The 15,128-nt window shown below is 38.1% G+C and overlaps 1 protein-coding gene across 1 annotated transcript in view; it reads right to left on the bottom strand.

Annotated features, from left to right (window-relative positions):
- Window positions 1-15,128, bottom strand: part of IMPG2 (interphotoreceptor matrix proteoglycan 2) — an 84,119-nt gene that overhangs the window by 57,440 nt on the left and 11,551 nt on the right. Inside the window, exons 5-7 of the mRNA XM_047753002.1 lie at window positions 12,580-12,629; window positions 9,964-10,046; window positions 4,101-4,262 (exon numbers count right to left, since the gene is read on the bottom strand). Coding sequence (XP_047608958.1) covers window positions 4,101-4,262; window positions 9,964-10,046; window positions 12,580-12,629 — 295 coding nt within the window. The remainder of the gene's footprint in view (window positions 1-4,100; window positions 4,263-9,963; window positions 10,047-12,579; window positions 12,630-15,128) is intronic.

Here is a 15,128-nt window from a genome sequence, read left to right as displayed (position 1 = left end):
TCAATGTTCATTGCAGCACTATTTACAATAGCCAAGACAAGGAAGCAACCTAAAGGTCGATTGACAGAGGAATTAAAAAAAAAAAAGATATGGTACATATACACAGTGGAATATTACTTAGCCATAAAAAATGAAATAATGCCATTTGCAACCATATGAATGGACTTTGAGATTATCATACTAAGTGAAGTAAGTCAAAGAAAGAAAGACAAACATCATATGATATCTTTTATATGTAGCAAACTACAAAAAGGATACAAACGAATTTATTTGCCCAGGAGAAACAGACTCAGAGACTTTGAAAACAAATTAATGATTATCAAGGGGGAATAGGTGTTGGGGGGAGGAATGGACTGAGGGTTTGGGATTGGCATATGCACATTGTGGCATATACAATGATTAGCCAACTGGAAACTGCTGTATAGCACAGGGAATTCTATTCAATCTTCTGTGATAAGCTATATGGAGAAAATCTAAAAAAGAATGGATGTGTGTTTATGTTTAACTGAATCACTTTGTTATACATTAGAAATTATCACAATACTGTAAATCAACCATACTTCAATAAAACTTTTTAAAATGAAAAAATAAAAGGAGTTCCCGTCGTGGCTCAGTGGTTAACGAATCTGACTAGGAATCATGAGGTTGCAGGTTCAATCCCTGGCCTTGCTCAGTGGGTTGGGGATCCGGCGTTGCTGTGGCTCTGGCGTAGGCCGGCGGCTACAGCTCCGATTGGACCCCTAGCCTGGGAACTTCCATGTGCCGCGGGAGTGGCCCAAGAAATGGCAAAAAGACAAAAATAAAATAAAATAAAATAAATAAAATAAAATAAAATAAATAAAATAAAATCAAGCTTGGTAAATCAGTATAAGCTTAGTAACTAGGGTGGTGGGGGAAATGCTAGACTGGACTAAATATCCAAAAAAATCAGGTTATGCACACACACACATATTTAACATAATTAAACATTTAATCCACAACATTTCAAAAGATGACAATCTTACCAGATAAATCACTATGGGGCCAACACTAGAACAGGAAGAGTAGGTCATTAGTGGACTTAGGGGAAAACACTGGGCATCTGCTTTTAAAGTCCTCCCAAAATCAGGAAAATAGGGTTTTTAAAAAAATCTTCGTTCACAGATCTTCATGCCTTACAGAAAAAGAATCCAAACCTGTTAAATTTTTTGGCTATAATAGTTCACCTTGTTTTATCCTCTGAGAGAAAAAAGAGAAGCGTTATAATTTTTGGAGGATGTGGGTGAGGACAGAAACCACAAGACTAGGAATTTGAAGACTGAGGGTTAGCCCCCACTGTTTTTACTGGCAGAGTGGCCAGGCACAGGTCTTCTTTTATACAACTAGTGCTGCCCTGCCCACAGACAACACCAGTCTGGGTAAGATTAAACTGAATGTAACTGAAAGTCCTCCATCAACTGCAAAATGATGTACAATGATGTGCATGTTATTATTAATACTAAATCCATCTGGGTCTTTGCCATCTCTTGATTCTAAACACATATATGTATTCAAATTCATCACACCCATTTAGCTTATGCACTGATGTCCAGTTGAAAGAAGCTACTCCATTCTATTAACATCAAGATTAATAACAGGTGTGATTTACCAGGTGACTGCTACATGGCTGGTGCTTTAAAATATTACTTCTAACCCTTGCAACAATCCCAAGTGATACATATTCTCCCCATTAGATGGTCGAGAAAATTGAGACTCAGATGTCAACTAATTTGCTCAGGATCATGCATTTGGTGAGTGACCTTTGGTGAGTGATTGAATCAGAGTTTATTCAATACCCAAACTTTCTAACACTGAAACCCATACTTATCCCACTGAATTACATGCTTTGTCCTCCTTCCCCTGATTCAGGATAAATATGGTTTAAAATTGGGACAAGGACTGAGACAGTCATGCAGTGCCTTACTATGTGATGAGGCTCACCACATCTCAGCTGAATTAAAGTGAAGGGGACTCTGTATGATATGAAAGAGGGAATGCTTTCAAAGGAAAGAGGAGATCTGATTTTCCCTTCCACTCCTAGAAGCTGAAATGACCATGAACAAGGTGCCTGGGTTTCAGCTATAAAATGGAGATGTTTATCCACATGGATGCTGTTAGCAAGCTGACATACAGCAGCCTTCAGAACATAAAGTACTATGCAAGGACCCTGTGGTGATACTGTGGCTGTCTTCAAGTATCTGCACAACCAAGCCTATACAATGACTTTCCTCTTTCACATGTCATTCTTAGTGTTTCCATAAAAAATAAAAAACAGCTCATGAACCTCAACCCTCTCCAAGCAGGCTTTCTCTTTCCCCTGTGTATCTTCCACCATTACCTAAAAAATAATATTGAAGGAACAATCCTTGTGACTGAAGGGAGAGAACCTGAGAGGCCCTTCTTTAGTTTGCAGTGGAAGATGGAGACAGGACCTTTCAGAAACAGGACCCTGATTCTGCAGCTCCACATAGAGAAATGGCTATTTCAGGACACTTTATCCCAAGTAAAAGGATGGAGATGTAGAAATAGGTCAGAGAAGGAACTGTTTCATGGTAGGTCTAGATCTTTCGTCACCCTCAAATCACCTCAAGCCAATAGCTACCTACCTCATAAAGTCCCTGCTGGAAATGTTTTGCAAAGTGTTTATTAGACTTTCCCTAAATATGCAGTCATTCAGTGCAATTGTTTACCCAAACACTGAGGCTTATTAAAGGTTCCTAAATCCAAGGGCAGAGAAAACCAAACATCTTATCCAAGACACTATCTCATGCCAGGTGGCCACTGGCCTGGCTGACATTTCATCTACATGCCATACTGCCTCACAGCTTGGCCACACAACTAGGAAAATTAATTGTCTGGCCTTCACTCCCCATGTCTGATGGCTGCAATGATGCTGTTTGGCTGAGAGATGCCCATTTTTATTCCTCATCTAAACACAGTGTCTAGAGAAAGAAATTAGTCCAAGGTAATGGAACTGAAAAGCTTGGCCAAAGAGAACCCCATCAAGAGGAATGGAAAAGAAATAAACAGGAAGGAATGATGTGCCCTGTCATTAGACAGAGGGGGGAGATGGGCACACAGTGCCTTACTATCTGTATAAGAGCAAAGGCACACAAGAAGGTGACCAAGAATGGGTCATTTCAACTGGAAGAATCTTGAGTTCAAGTCCTAAATACATTTCTTCCAGAATGTAAAGTTGTGGGGTTGTCTAATGCACAATTTTTTAAAGAAATCTCTTTTTAAAAAATATTTCCAGGAATTCCCATTGTGGCTCAGCAGTAACAAACCCGACTAGTATCCATGAGGACGTGGGTTTGATCCTTGGCCTTGCTCAGTGGGTTAAGGATCTGGCATTGTAATGAGCTGTGGTGTAGGTCACAGACATGTCTTGGATCTGGCGTTGTTGTGGCTGTGGCATACATAGGTCAGCAGCTGCCTTTCGACCCCTAATCTGGGAACTTCCATATGCCATGGTTGCAGTGAAAGGAAGGAAGGAAGGGGAAAATAAAATAAAATAGTAAAGTAAAATAAAGTAAAATAAAGTAAAATAAAATAATAAAATAAAAATACTTCCAACATTTTCACTGAATGTCCTTTTGCCTTCTAGACTTGGTACCTCATATTATGTATGCTTAACTGTTCAAAATTTTTCAATTTAAAAAAAATAACAAATTATAAAATGAAATTAATATTCCCTCAAGAAAAGCAACACACTGTATACAGTTTCTCAAAGATGCTCATTTCTCCAAACGTTGTCAAGTTAAAACCATGCCATCAAACACATTCTTTCTTGGCTATGAAGCAAAACTTGAAAATGGCATTTGTTAGCAAATGGCAGACGTGTATAAAATTTTGTTTCAAAAAATGATTCATCTCTCTTTCTGTGACCTTTTCACAGAGGTTTCTAATGAAATGACCACGTTACCACTCCCTGAACCAAGTAGATGGAGAGCTTGAATCCTAAACCTACTTTTAACCAGTGTTTTGAATATGGGAAATTTACAAACCCAGCAAACTACCTTGTATATAAAAAAAAAAAAGGAAGAAGAAGAATAAAAATAGACCAAAAAAAAGTCACCTACCTCTGAAATAAACTCCTCTACAAGGCGCTGGTGGTAGAAGCTGGAGGAATCCTGTAGTTCTTCATTGTATTGCTCTCCCAAAAGGTGGATACTGAATTCTGCAACCTGTTCAGCTGCTGGTTTTGTGGATTCTTCCATCACATTCTCAATTTCATTGCTAATCTGGATTTTTAGAGAAAGCAAAATGAATGTCAATGTTTACTCATTCAATCAACAAATATTTATTAATCATCTATTATATGCCAGACACTTTGCCAAAGGCAACTTCTGTTAATAACTATTCATACAATATTTGACTTTGGAATTAACTGACAGACCTTGAGACATATGTAAAATTACCATGTACTTGCACATTCCTTTGAATACACAACGAATGGTACAGGGGAATAAAGAAAATTTTCCACAGATAACCACCACCAAAGTTGATCATCTATTATGGAAAAAGAGTTGAAATTATCCATCACTAGTTATTAGAGAAATGCAAATGAAAACCACAATGTGGTATCACCTCACACCTGTCAGAATGGTCATCATTAAAAAGTCTATAAATAATAAATGCTAGAGAGGATACAGAGAAAAAGGAACCTTCATTCACTGGTGGGAATGTAAATGAGTGAAGCTGCTAAGAAAAACACTAAGGAGGTTCCTTTAAAACAAAAAAACTAAAAATAGAACTGCCATATGACCCAGATATCCCACTCCTGCATAAATATCCAGAAAAAAATGAAAACACTAATCCAAAAAGATATGCACCTCAATGTTCAGAGCATTACTACTTAGAATAGCCAAGATGCGGAAGCAACCCAAGTACACATCAACAGATGATGGGATTAAGAAGATGTGGGGATACACACACATACACACATACATACACACAAAGGAATATTACTCAGCCATAAAAAAGAATAAAATACTACCATTTGCAACAACATAGATGGACCCAGAGAATGCTTATTAAAGTAAGTCAGAAAGAGAAAGACAAATACTATATGATATCACTTATCATATAGTAGAAACTAAAAAATAATAAAATGTGGAAACTAAAAAATAATAAAAATGAATGTATATACAAAACAGACATAGACCCGCAAATATAGAAAACAAACTTGTGGTTACCAAAGGGTAAAGTAAAGAGCGAAGGGACAAATTAGGAATATCAGATTAACAAATACAAACTGCTATATAGAAATATGGATATGCAACAACAAGTAATCCTTACAAGCAATAATTACAGGGAATTATACCCATTAGCTTATAAAATCTATAATGGAATATAATCTGCAAAAATGCTGTACACTTGAAATTAACACAATACTATAAAGCAAATATACTTCAAAGTTAATTTTTTTTAAATTTTAATAAATAAATAAAACAAAAGGAAAAACATTTTAAAGAAGAAAAAAAGTTGAAATTATCATCTAAAAAGTGCCTAGATGAGTAGTTCTCAAACCTTTTTGGTGTCATTACCCCTTTAGAATTTTAAAATTCTTTGAAGAACCCAAAGACGTTTGGATTTTGTTGAGTATATCTATAGATACATACCAAACAAAAAAGCTAAAGAGACATTTTAAATCTATATTAATTCATTTTAAAATAAACATTACATATAAAAATGAATAACATATATTCTGCAAAATAAAAAAAATTAGTGAGAAGAGTAAAGTCTATATTTTTACAAATTCTTTAATGTCTGTTTTAACAGAAGATGGATAAACTCTAATACCTGTTTCTGCATCAATCTGTTTGTTTTAGTTGAAGTATATGAAGAAAATCCAGCCACACAGACATGTATTGGTAAGGAAGGAATACATTTTTTTTTTAGTCTTTTTTTTTTTGCCTTTTTTCTAGGGCCCCTCCCGTGGCATACGGTGGTTCCCAGGCTAGGGGTCTAATCAGAGCTGTAGCCGCTAGCCTATGCCAGCGGCCACAGCAACACGGGATCTGAGCCGTATCTGCGACCCACACCACAGCTCACTGGCAACGCCGGATCCTTAACCCACTGAGCAAGGCCAGGGATTGAATCCGCTACCTCATGGTTCCTAGTCAGATTCGTTAACCACTGAACCACAACAGGAACTCCAGGAAGGAATACATTAATACCCTTTTCAGATAATCATGGACATTCTTTTCAGATACTATGTCAAACTCAACAAGTAGAAGTTTTTTGAAGGTCAATTGCCATGTGAAATTTGAAACCACATTAACAAACTTTTTGCACTCTATAACATCTAAAGCCAGATCTTCCACTGGCCAAAGCTGGAATAATTTCAGCAACAAAATAAATAATGAATTATAATCCAAATAATAAAAGAAATATCCATGAGTCTGTACTGATACAAATAAATAATTTAATAAATAAATGAGAGAGAAGTGACAGTAGTTTCTCACAGAAGAATTCCAATTAATAAATGTAAAATGAATGAAGGAAATAGAATAATTTTTGCATGCAAGAGCAATAATTTTTGCATGCAAGATACTTGTGCCTATCTAATTCAAGTCCCTTCACTTCAATACATAAGAAAAACAAAGACTGAGATGGAAAAGTAGCTAGCCTAAGGGCTCATAGCAAGCCACTGGCAGAATCAGGAAGATTTTTGACTTTTTTCACTACCATTTTTCTGCCCTGATGGATCATATAACCAAAGACTTTCAAAATTTCACTAAGGTAAGAACCTCAAAGATTCCCTTCTAGTAGATTCTAATTTCTATTAATTCAACCTGAAATTACACTTTCTTTTACTATTCCTCCCTCCAGTAATTGCATCATAGTGCTGATTCATATTGAAACAAATGAAAATCCTTAGTCTTAAGTAATTCTGTACAAGGCATTGCATTTTTCCATATTAAATTTACTCTCACTAAATAGGAACAGAAACTTCCATTTCTAGTATTAGTATAGGAAAAATATCCTTAGTAATCTTACTGCTACAGAATCCCTAAAATGCTAAATAAACATTTTAATGTTTTTAATGCATAGCTGGTTTGTAAGAAAATAAAGAAAACCCCAAGGGGTCAAAAGAGATAGATTAGAAAAACCTGGAGAGGTGATTCAGTGTTCTGCATGTATATAGTGTATCTGTTGATCTAGGCTTTAGTTTTAAATACCACAAAAGGATAGGATACAAAGTGACAGGTCTGCACATGTTGGAAAGTCAGATCAAAAACTCCCACATAAAGCAAGAATTCTAAAAACTCAACAGACAGTTTGAACAATAAATTAGACTAAATTAAAGAAAGAATAAGTGAACTGTAAGATATTTTTTTAATACAACACAGAGACAAATAAATGAAAGTTATTAAAGAGTTAACAGACAGAAGGGATAAAATGAGGAGGTCAAACATATTCATATGAGATAACAGCTGGGAATTTCTTCTATACCCATTTTTGTGAAACTGTAATATCCTAAATACCACAATGTATGCTACCACATTACAGTTATAGTTAGGGTAGGATATGATACAGTATTTGGGATACTATATCCACAGGCATGCCTTGTTTTATTGTGCTTTGCTTTATTGCACTTTGCATATACTGCATTTTTTATAAATTGACGGTTTATGGCAAATAAACAAATCCATCAGTGCCATTTTTCCAAAAGCACATCTGCTCACTTTATGTCCCTGTGTCACAGTTTCATGAGTCTCACAATGTTTCAAACTTTTTCATTATTATTATATTTGTTATAGTGATCTGTGATCACTGGTCTTTGACGTTGCTTCTAGACTTGTAGAAGTAGCATCAAAAGTAAAAATACAAAATAATTTTATTATTTATTTAATGTATGTACATTTTATAGACATAATGCTATTGCACTGTGTAGTCAACAGACTACATTATTGTGTAACCATAACTTTTATATGCACTAGGAAACCAAAAAGTTCATGTGACTTGCTTTATTGCACTTTATTATGGTGATCTGGAACTAAAGCCACTATCTCTGAGATATGCCTGTGGTATTATAGTATACTAAGCTGTAGCATATTTATAGTAGTACATTTTATACAGTATTTGGAATTCTGCAGTTTCACAAAAATGGGCATAGGAGTGCATGTATATTTATTTATAGTAATACCAGAAGCATATATTTCGGATAGAAAATTATTCCAGAAGAGAGCTCTAAAATGCAAAAAAGAATTTTATGAAAATAAAAAGATAAACATCTGGGTAGATATAAAACAAACTTTAATAGTATAAAACAAACAATACAGTCTAATTTGTGGGATTAAAAAGAGAGAGAACTAAAAGAGAGAAATAACAAAAATACTGAAAAACAGCACATAAAAAAGCAGAATGATTATTTAAATTATTCTAATGTTCTAATGTTCCTGCTTTACTCAAGATAAGGATAAAGATTCTGAAAAACTTAAATTTTTGCCAGATTAAATACACATAATAACATATAGGGCAAATATTAACAAAACAAATAAAATATATAATCGGTATTTGGAAAGTATATAAAACAGTATTTGGGAGTTCCCGTCGTGGCGCAGTGGTTAACGAATCCGACTAGGAACCATGAGGTTGTGGGTTCGGTCCCTGCCCTTGCTCAGTGGGTTAACAATCCGGCGTTGCCGTGAGCTGTGGTGTAGGTTGCAGACGCGGCTCGGATCCCGCGTTGCTGTGGCTCTGGCGAAGGCCGGTGGCTACAGCTCCGATTCGACCCCTAGACTGGGAACCCCCATATGCCGCGGGAGTGGCCCAAGAAATAGCAACAACAACAACAACAAAAAAGACAAAAGACAAAAAAAAAAAAAAAACAACAGTATTTGGAAAATGTATTGGGAAAAAAGCTGAACTGTAAAACTGTATGCTAGGCTTCACTTTGCACTAGAGGTACAGGCAATTTAACTTCTGTTACACATCTTTATACTGTTATGCTTTCCTACTAGCTCTACAAGTTAGTTTCAAATCACCCTCTCTGCTTTGGAATGTTCCAATTGATTACACACAATCTCTTCATTTCTATTACAGTGAATTCTATCTCATTCTGTAAATGTTTCCAGACCTAAATCATAACTATTCTGCCTCAAGTTCGGAACTACAGTATGACTTTTTATTCAAATTTTTATCAAATGCCAATATTTTCTAGTACCACCTAATTTGGACATAGTTGTACGAAGGGTAAAAGCATCGATTCAGGCATCTACTCAAGGATCCCAAACTATCACCGGCCTTATTCAGGGACAGGGAAAGCGGTGGGGCTGAGGGAGGTGACTTAACCTGACTTCACAAAAGTTAAAATATCCAAGTTGGTAAGAGAAAGTGCAAGGTAACAAAACTGTACCACTCTAGTGAATATGTTCAGAGTATAACCTGTACTAAATAACTTAGGATTTATGCATATTTAATAAAATGTTTCTATCTTCCTGGAAGCATATACTTACTTTTTAAATTTGAATGCGCTAGAGAGCCAACTTAATGTTGTTTAGTGGACAGATTACTACTAATAATGATGTATTTTAAAAGCATGGTATTCCTTTATTTTTTAATACATAAAATCTATATCCTTTTCCTCTGTAGATGACTAAGTGCTGATTTACTAAGGAATAGAAGAACAGAGGCAAAAACCCTCACAGTAAATTATGTACACAGCCCACAAAAGACAGTAGGCTTATCATGATGATGGTTCCCTAGGCTCAAGTTATTTCATTTACAGTTCAAAGCCAGCCCTCGCCAAAAGCAGATTTACTTGGCTCTCCAAGGACTCGAAGATTCTTTTTAAGGTGCTGGTTTTAGAAATTTACAACATTTCCATTAAGGAAACCACCTGAAATTTTATGTACTCTGGCAATGGACTATTAATCTCTCTTAATCCCTGTTCTCCACAGTAAAAAAGAAACAACAAAACAGAACATCACTCACACTCTCTTCTGGCCTCTCCAAGTTGCTCTCTGAGATAGCATCAAAGGAGGTAACCACTGGATTTGGAACACTGAGCCCAGCACCTACGTAGAAAAACAAAAATGTATATGAATTCACTCCCTGATTAAATCAGATTTCCTATCAGGAAACAAGAAACTGATTTCAAAGCCATTCCTATAAGTCATCTGTGTTTTTCAGTCTAGAAATTCTGTGCATTCTAACCTCAAGACACATTTATCTAGAGTCTCCCCAGCACAAGATATAAATATGACTCATTCGATCATTCAACAAGTATTTACTAATACCTACTGTATGTCAGGCTCTACAGCAAGCCTTCAGGGACACAAAATTCCTATCCTTAGGAATAGGAGGATCTAGTAAAACACTCTCAGAGAGGGGAAGTAGGTAAAGGTTGGAATCAGCCATAAATTACAACTGTCGAAGCTGAGGGTCTCATTGTGCTATTTCTGTATATGTTTGTAATTTCCAATAAAGAAGAGGTTTTAAAATAAAAATTAAAAATAGGAGTTCCCGTCGTGGCGCAGTGGTTGACAAATCCGACTAGGAATCATGGGGTTGCGGGTTCGATCCCTGCCCTTGCTCAGTGGGTTAACGATCTGGAGTTGCCGTGAGCTGTGGTGTAGGTTGCAGACGTGGCTCGGATACTGCGTTGCTGTGGCTCTGGTGTAGGCCAGCGGCTTCAGCTCCGATTCAACCCCTAGCCTGGGAACTTCCATATGCCACGGGAGCGGCTCAAGAAATGGAAAAAAGACAAAAAAAAATAAAAAATAAAAATAAAGAAACTAGGAGTTCCCATCATGGCTCAGTAGAAATGAATCTGACTAGTTTCCATAAAGAAGCAGGTTCGATCTCTGGCCTTGCTTAGTGGGTTAAGGATCCGGAGTTGCCGTGAGCTGTGGTATAGGTCGAAGGCGCGGCTCAGATCTGGCGTTGCTGTGGCTGTGGCCTAGGCCAGTAGGTACAGCTCTGATTCAACCCCTAGCCTGGGAACTTCCATATGCTGGGGTGTGGCCCTAAAAAGGAAAAAAAGAAAAAAAGAAAAAGAAAAGAAAGAAAGCAACTACCAATGTATAGGAAATCAGAGGTCAAGGAAACATGTTAAAGTATGCCACATAATGCAATCAGAAAAATCCTGACTCTGGGAAACTACAAATGACAAATGGGGGATCTAGAAAGCGTCTACCTTTTGACACAAGCAGTGGTTAAAGGGTATTTGCCTTGTAACAATTCTTTAGGTTGTACATTCGTTTTAAGCAGTTTTCAGATTTTACATCATACTTAATAACTACAATTCTTAAGTACACACACCATGTCATAAAATAAGTGAAAAAATAATTACTTTTCTTGAGACTTTTTTTTTGACTTTTTGCCTTTTCTATGGCTGCACCCATGGCATATGGAGGTTCCCAGGCTAGGGGTCTAATCAGAGCTGTAGTCGCCTGCCTATGCCAGAGCCACAGCAGTGAAGCATCTGAGCTGCTTCTGTGACCCACAGCATAGCTCACGGCAACGCCGGATCCTTAACCCATTGAGCAAGACCAGGGATCGAACCCACAACCTAATGGTTCCTAGTCGGATTAGTTAACCACTGAGCCATGATGGGAACTCCTTTCTTGAGACTTTTGAAAAACACATGGAGAGATACACACAGTTTTATTTATTTATTTATTTATTTATTTATTTATTTATTTTTATTTAGGTCTTTTTGCCTTTTCTAGGGCAGCTCCCGAGGCATACGGAGTTCCCAGGCTAGGGGTCAAATGGGAGCTGTAGCCACCAGCCTACACCAGAGCCACAGCAACACGGGATCCGAGACAAATATGCGAACTACACCACAGCTCATGGCAATGCCGGATCCTTAACCCACTGAGCAAGGCCAGGGATCGAACCGGCAACCTCATGGTTCCTAGTCGGATTCGTTAACCACTGAGCCATGACGGGAACTCCAACACACTGTATTTTTTAAATGTGAGCTTAAAAATGGCACTTGTGGAGTTCCCGTCGTGGCGCAGTGGTTAACGAATCCGACTAGGAACCATGAGGTTGCGGGTTTGGTCCCTGCCCTTGCTCAGTGGGTTCACGATCCGGAGTTGCTGTGAGCTGTGGTGTAGGTTGCAGACGTGGCTCGGATACTGCGTTGCTGTGGCTCTGGCGTAGGCCGGTGGCTACAGCTCCGATTCAACCCCTAGCCTGGGAACCTCCATATGCCGCGAGAGCGGCCCAAGAAATAGCAAAAAAAAAAAAAGACAAAAAAAAATGGCACTTGCTTCGGGAGTTCCCGTTGTGGCTCAGTGGTTAACGAATCCAACTAGGAACCATGAGGTTGTGGGTTCGATCCCTGGCCTTGCTCAGTAGGTTAAGGATCCGGCATTGCCGTGAGCTGTGGTGTAGGTTGCAGATGTGGCTCGGATCCCGCGTTGCTGTGGCTCTGGCGTAGGCCGGTGGCTACAGCTCGGATTAGACCCCTAGCCTGGGAAACTCCATATGCTGCAGGAGCGGCTCAAGAAAAGGCAAAAAGAAAAAAAAAATGAACTTGCTTATAATTAAATAATAAGTAATTTTAAAGGAAAAATGAATAAAGGAACAATAGCGTACCTGCCAATGTTGAGGTATCACCAGCAGGAACTGGAGATGACAGTTCAGGGCTAGGGAAAGAAAAAAAATGTTTAGAGTTAATAAAACTATAGAAATGTGAGGGCTTATTTTGGGGTTTATTTTCCAAAAAGGAATTCATTAGATCTCCAAACAAGGATTCTCAAACCAAAGTACTGAGTAGCAAAATTTGTTTTTAGAAAATAGACTTGGAGGTGTTCCCATTGTGGCTCAGCAGTTAACGAACCCAACTAGGATCCATGAGGACGCAGGTTCAATCCCTGGCCTTGCTCAGTGGGTTAAGGACCTGAAACTGTGGTGAGCTGTGGTGTAGGTTGCAGACGTGGCATTGCTGTGGCTGTGGTGTAGGCCAGTGGCTACAGTTCCTATTCAACCCCTAGCCTCCTGGGAACCTCCATATGCCTCAGGCGCGGCCCCAAAAAGACCACCAAAAAAAAAAAAAAAAAAAAGACTTAGAATTCCTGTTGTGGCTCAGCAGCTTAAGAATCTGACTAATATTCATAAGAATGCATGTTCAATCCCTGGCCTTACCATGAGCTGTAGTATAGGTCACAGATGCAGCTTGGATTCAACCCCTAGCCTGGGAACCTCCATATGCCACGGTGTGGTCCTAAAAAGCAAAAAAAAAAAAAAAATTAAAGATAAATTATAGTAATTGAAAACACCAACTTTATACAAGGACGCTTTCAAAGGTGATTTAACCACAGTTGAAATGCCTCCTTCTCAGACCTGCAAATGTCCAATGCATCCCATCTTCACTTTAGAACCACTCCTTTAGATTGTTCTGCTGCTCTAAACTGGATCATGGATTGGGGATTGGGGGAGACTCAAAGCCACCAGATAAACATAGTACACATTTTGAAGCATCAATGTTTTTTGTTTGTTTGTTTTTGTCTTTTTAGGGCCACACCCTCAGCATATGGAGGTTCCCAGGCTAGGGGTCTAATCGGAGCTACAGCTGCCAGCCTACACCACAGCCAGATCTGAGCTATGTCTGTGACCTACACCACAGCTCTCGGCAACGACGGATCCTTAACCCACTGAGCAAGGCCAGGGATCGAACCCAAAGCCTTATGGTTCCTAGTCAGATTTGTTTCCGCTGAGCCATGACGGGAACTCCTGAAGCATCAATTTTTTACTTTAAACATAGGCAGGGAGCTAAGTAAGAAATGATATGGAATTTAAAACATTTAACATTAAAACAAGTGTGGCCATATTATAGGGTAGAATATAAAGTTTAAATAAATATTAAGATAAAATATGATAATTCAAAGACATTTCATGACTAGAACTGGAGTGGGGGAGTCAACTAGCCTTAAACACCTAGGCTTTGGTAGAAAATTTGAGAGAAACAAAGGTGTAAAAAAAAATCTCTCACCATAAAGATTCTTCTGGTTTTTAAAATACTATCTAGGCATTCCTGTTGTGGCTCAGTGGTTAACAAATCCAATTAGGAACCATGAGGTTGCTCTGGTGTAGGCCAGCAACTACAGCTCTGATTAGACCCCTAGCCTGGGGACCTCCATATGCCACAGGAGCGGCCCTAGAAAAGGCAAAAAGACAAAAAAAAAAAAAGCTCTCTAGAAAGAATAACATATTAAACCAGTGCACCAAACCTATCACCATTGGTTATTTATGGTGCACTTGTAGGAAATTGCTTGCTAAGTGAGCTGTCATGCAAAAGCACCTAAAGGAATACGACTTCTGGATAAGTCATTATGATGACTGATGAGTAGAGGAAGATCTAGGTGATATGAAAGTATCAGAGGCTTCTCAAGTTGCAGGAGATAGAGCTTTAAAAAATGGAATTTGGATAATAACATAATCAGGCTTGAATAGGGTTTATCAATTGCCCACAAGGCAGAATCCTTTCCCCAAACTTTCATTTTTTGATGAAAACCAAGGTTCAAATGGCTAAAGCAATTTTTCCAGGGTCACAAAATGACTTAATATGGCCTAAGGCCATACCTAAAATTTCTAACTATACTCAGTTCCCTTTTCAATAATAATAACAGCAAGGATGACTATAACTAAATTTATCACATGTCAAACACTGTGCTAAGTGCTTTATCTTGGTCAACTCGCTTAATTCTGCATTCAGTCTTAAGAGGAAGACACTATTATCCCCATTTATATGTATGAGGAAACTAATGCTAGAAGAGATTACAAATTTGCTCAAGGTTACACAGCTAACCAATGACAGAGCTGTGATGTAAAATAGTCCCTTTGATTCCAGAAACTTCACTCTTTCCCACCTTAATTCCACACAACACAGGCTTTATATGATCCATTTTCTCTAGAAGATGAACCAAGATGGTTTTATCTGGTCTTAATGATCATGACCTACATAAACTAAATGACCTAAAAGTCAGAGTGTTAGGGACCCAGGAGTTCCCGTTGTGGCCCATTAGTAACGAACCCAACTACTTTCCATGAGGATGTGGGTTAGATCCCTGGCCTCATTCACTGGATTAAGGATTCAGCGTTGTCATGAGCTGTGGTGTAGGTTGCAGTCACAGCTTGGATCTGGC

The sequence above is a fragment of the Phacochoerus africanus genome, chromosome 1 (genome assembly GCF_016906955.1).
Source record: "Phacochoerus africanus isolate WHEZ1 chromosome 1, ROS_Pafr_v1, whole genome shotgun sequence".
Lineage (NCBI taxonomy): Eukaryota > Metazoa > Chordata > Mammalia > Artiodactyla > Suidae > Phacochoerus > Phacochoerus africanus.
The sequence above is the reverse complement of the archived record's forward strand: the minus strand, read 5'-3'. Positions and strand labels throughout refer to the sequence as shown.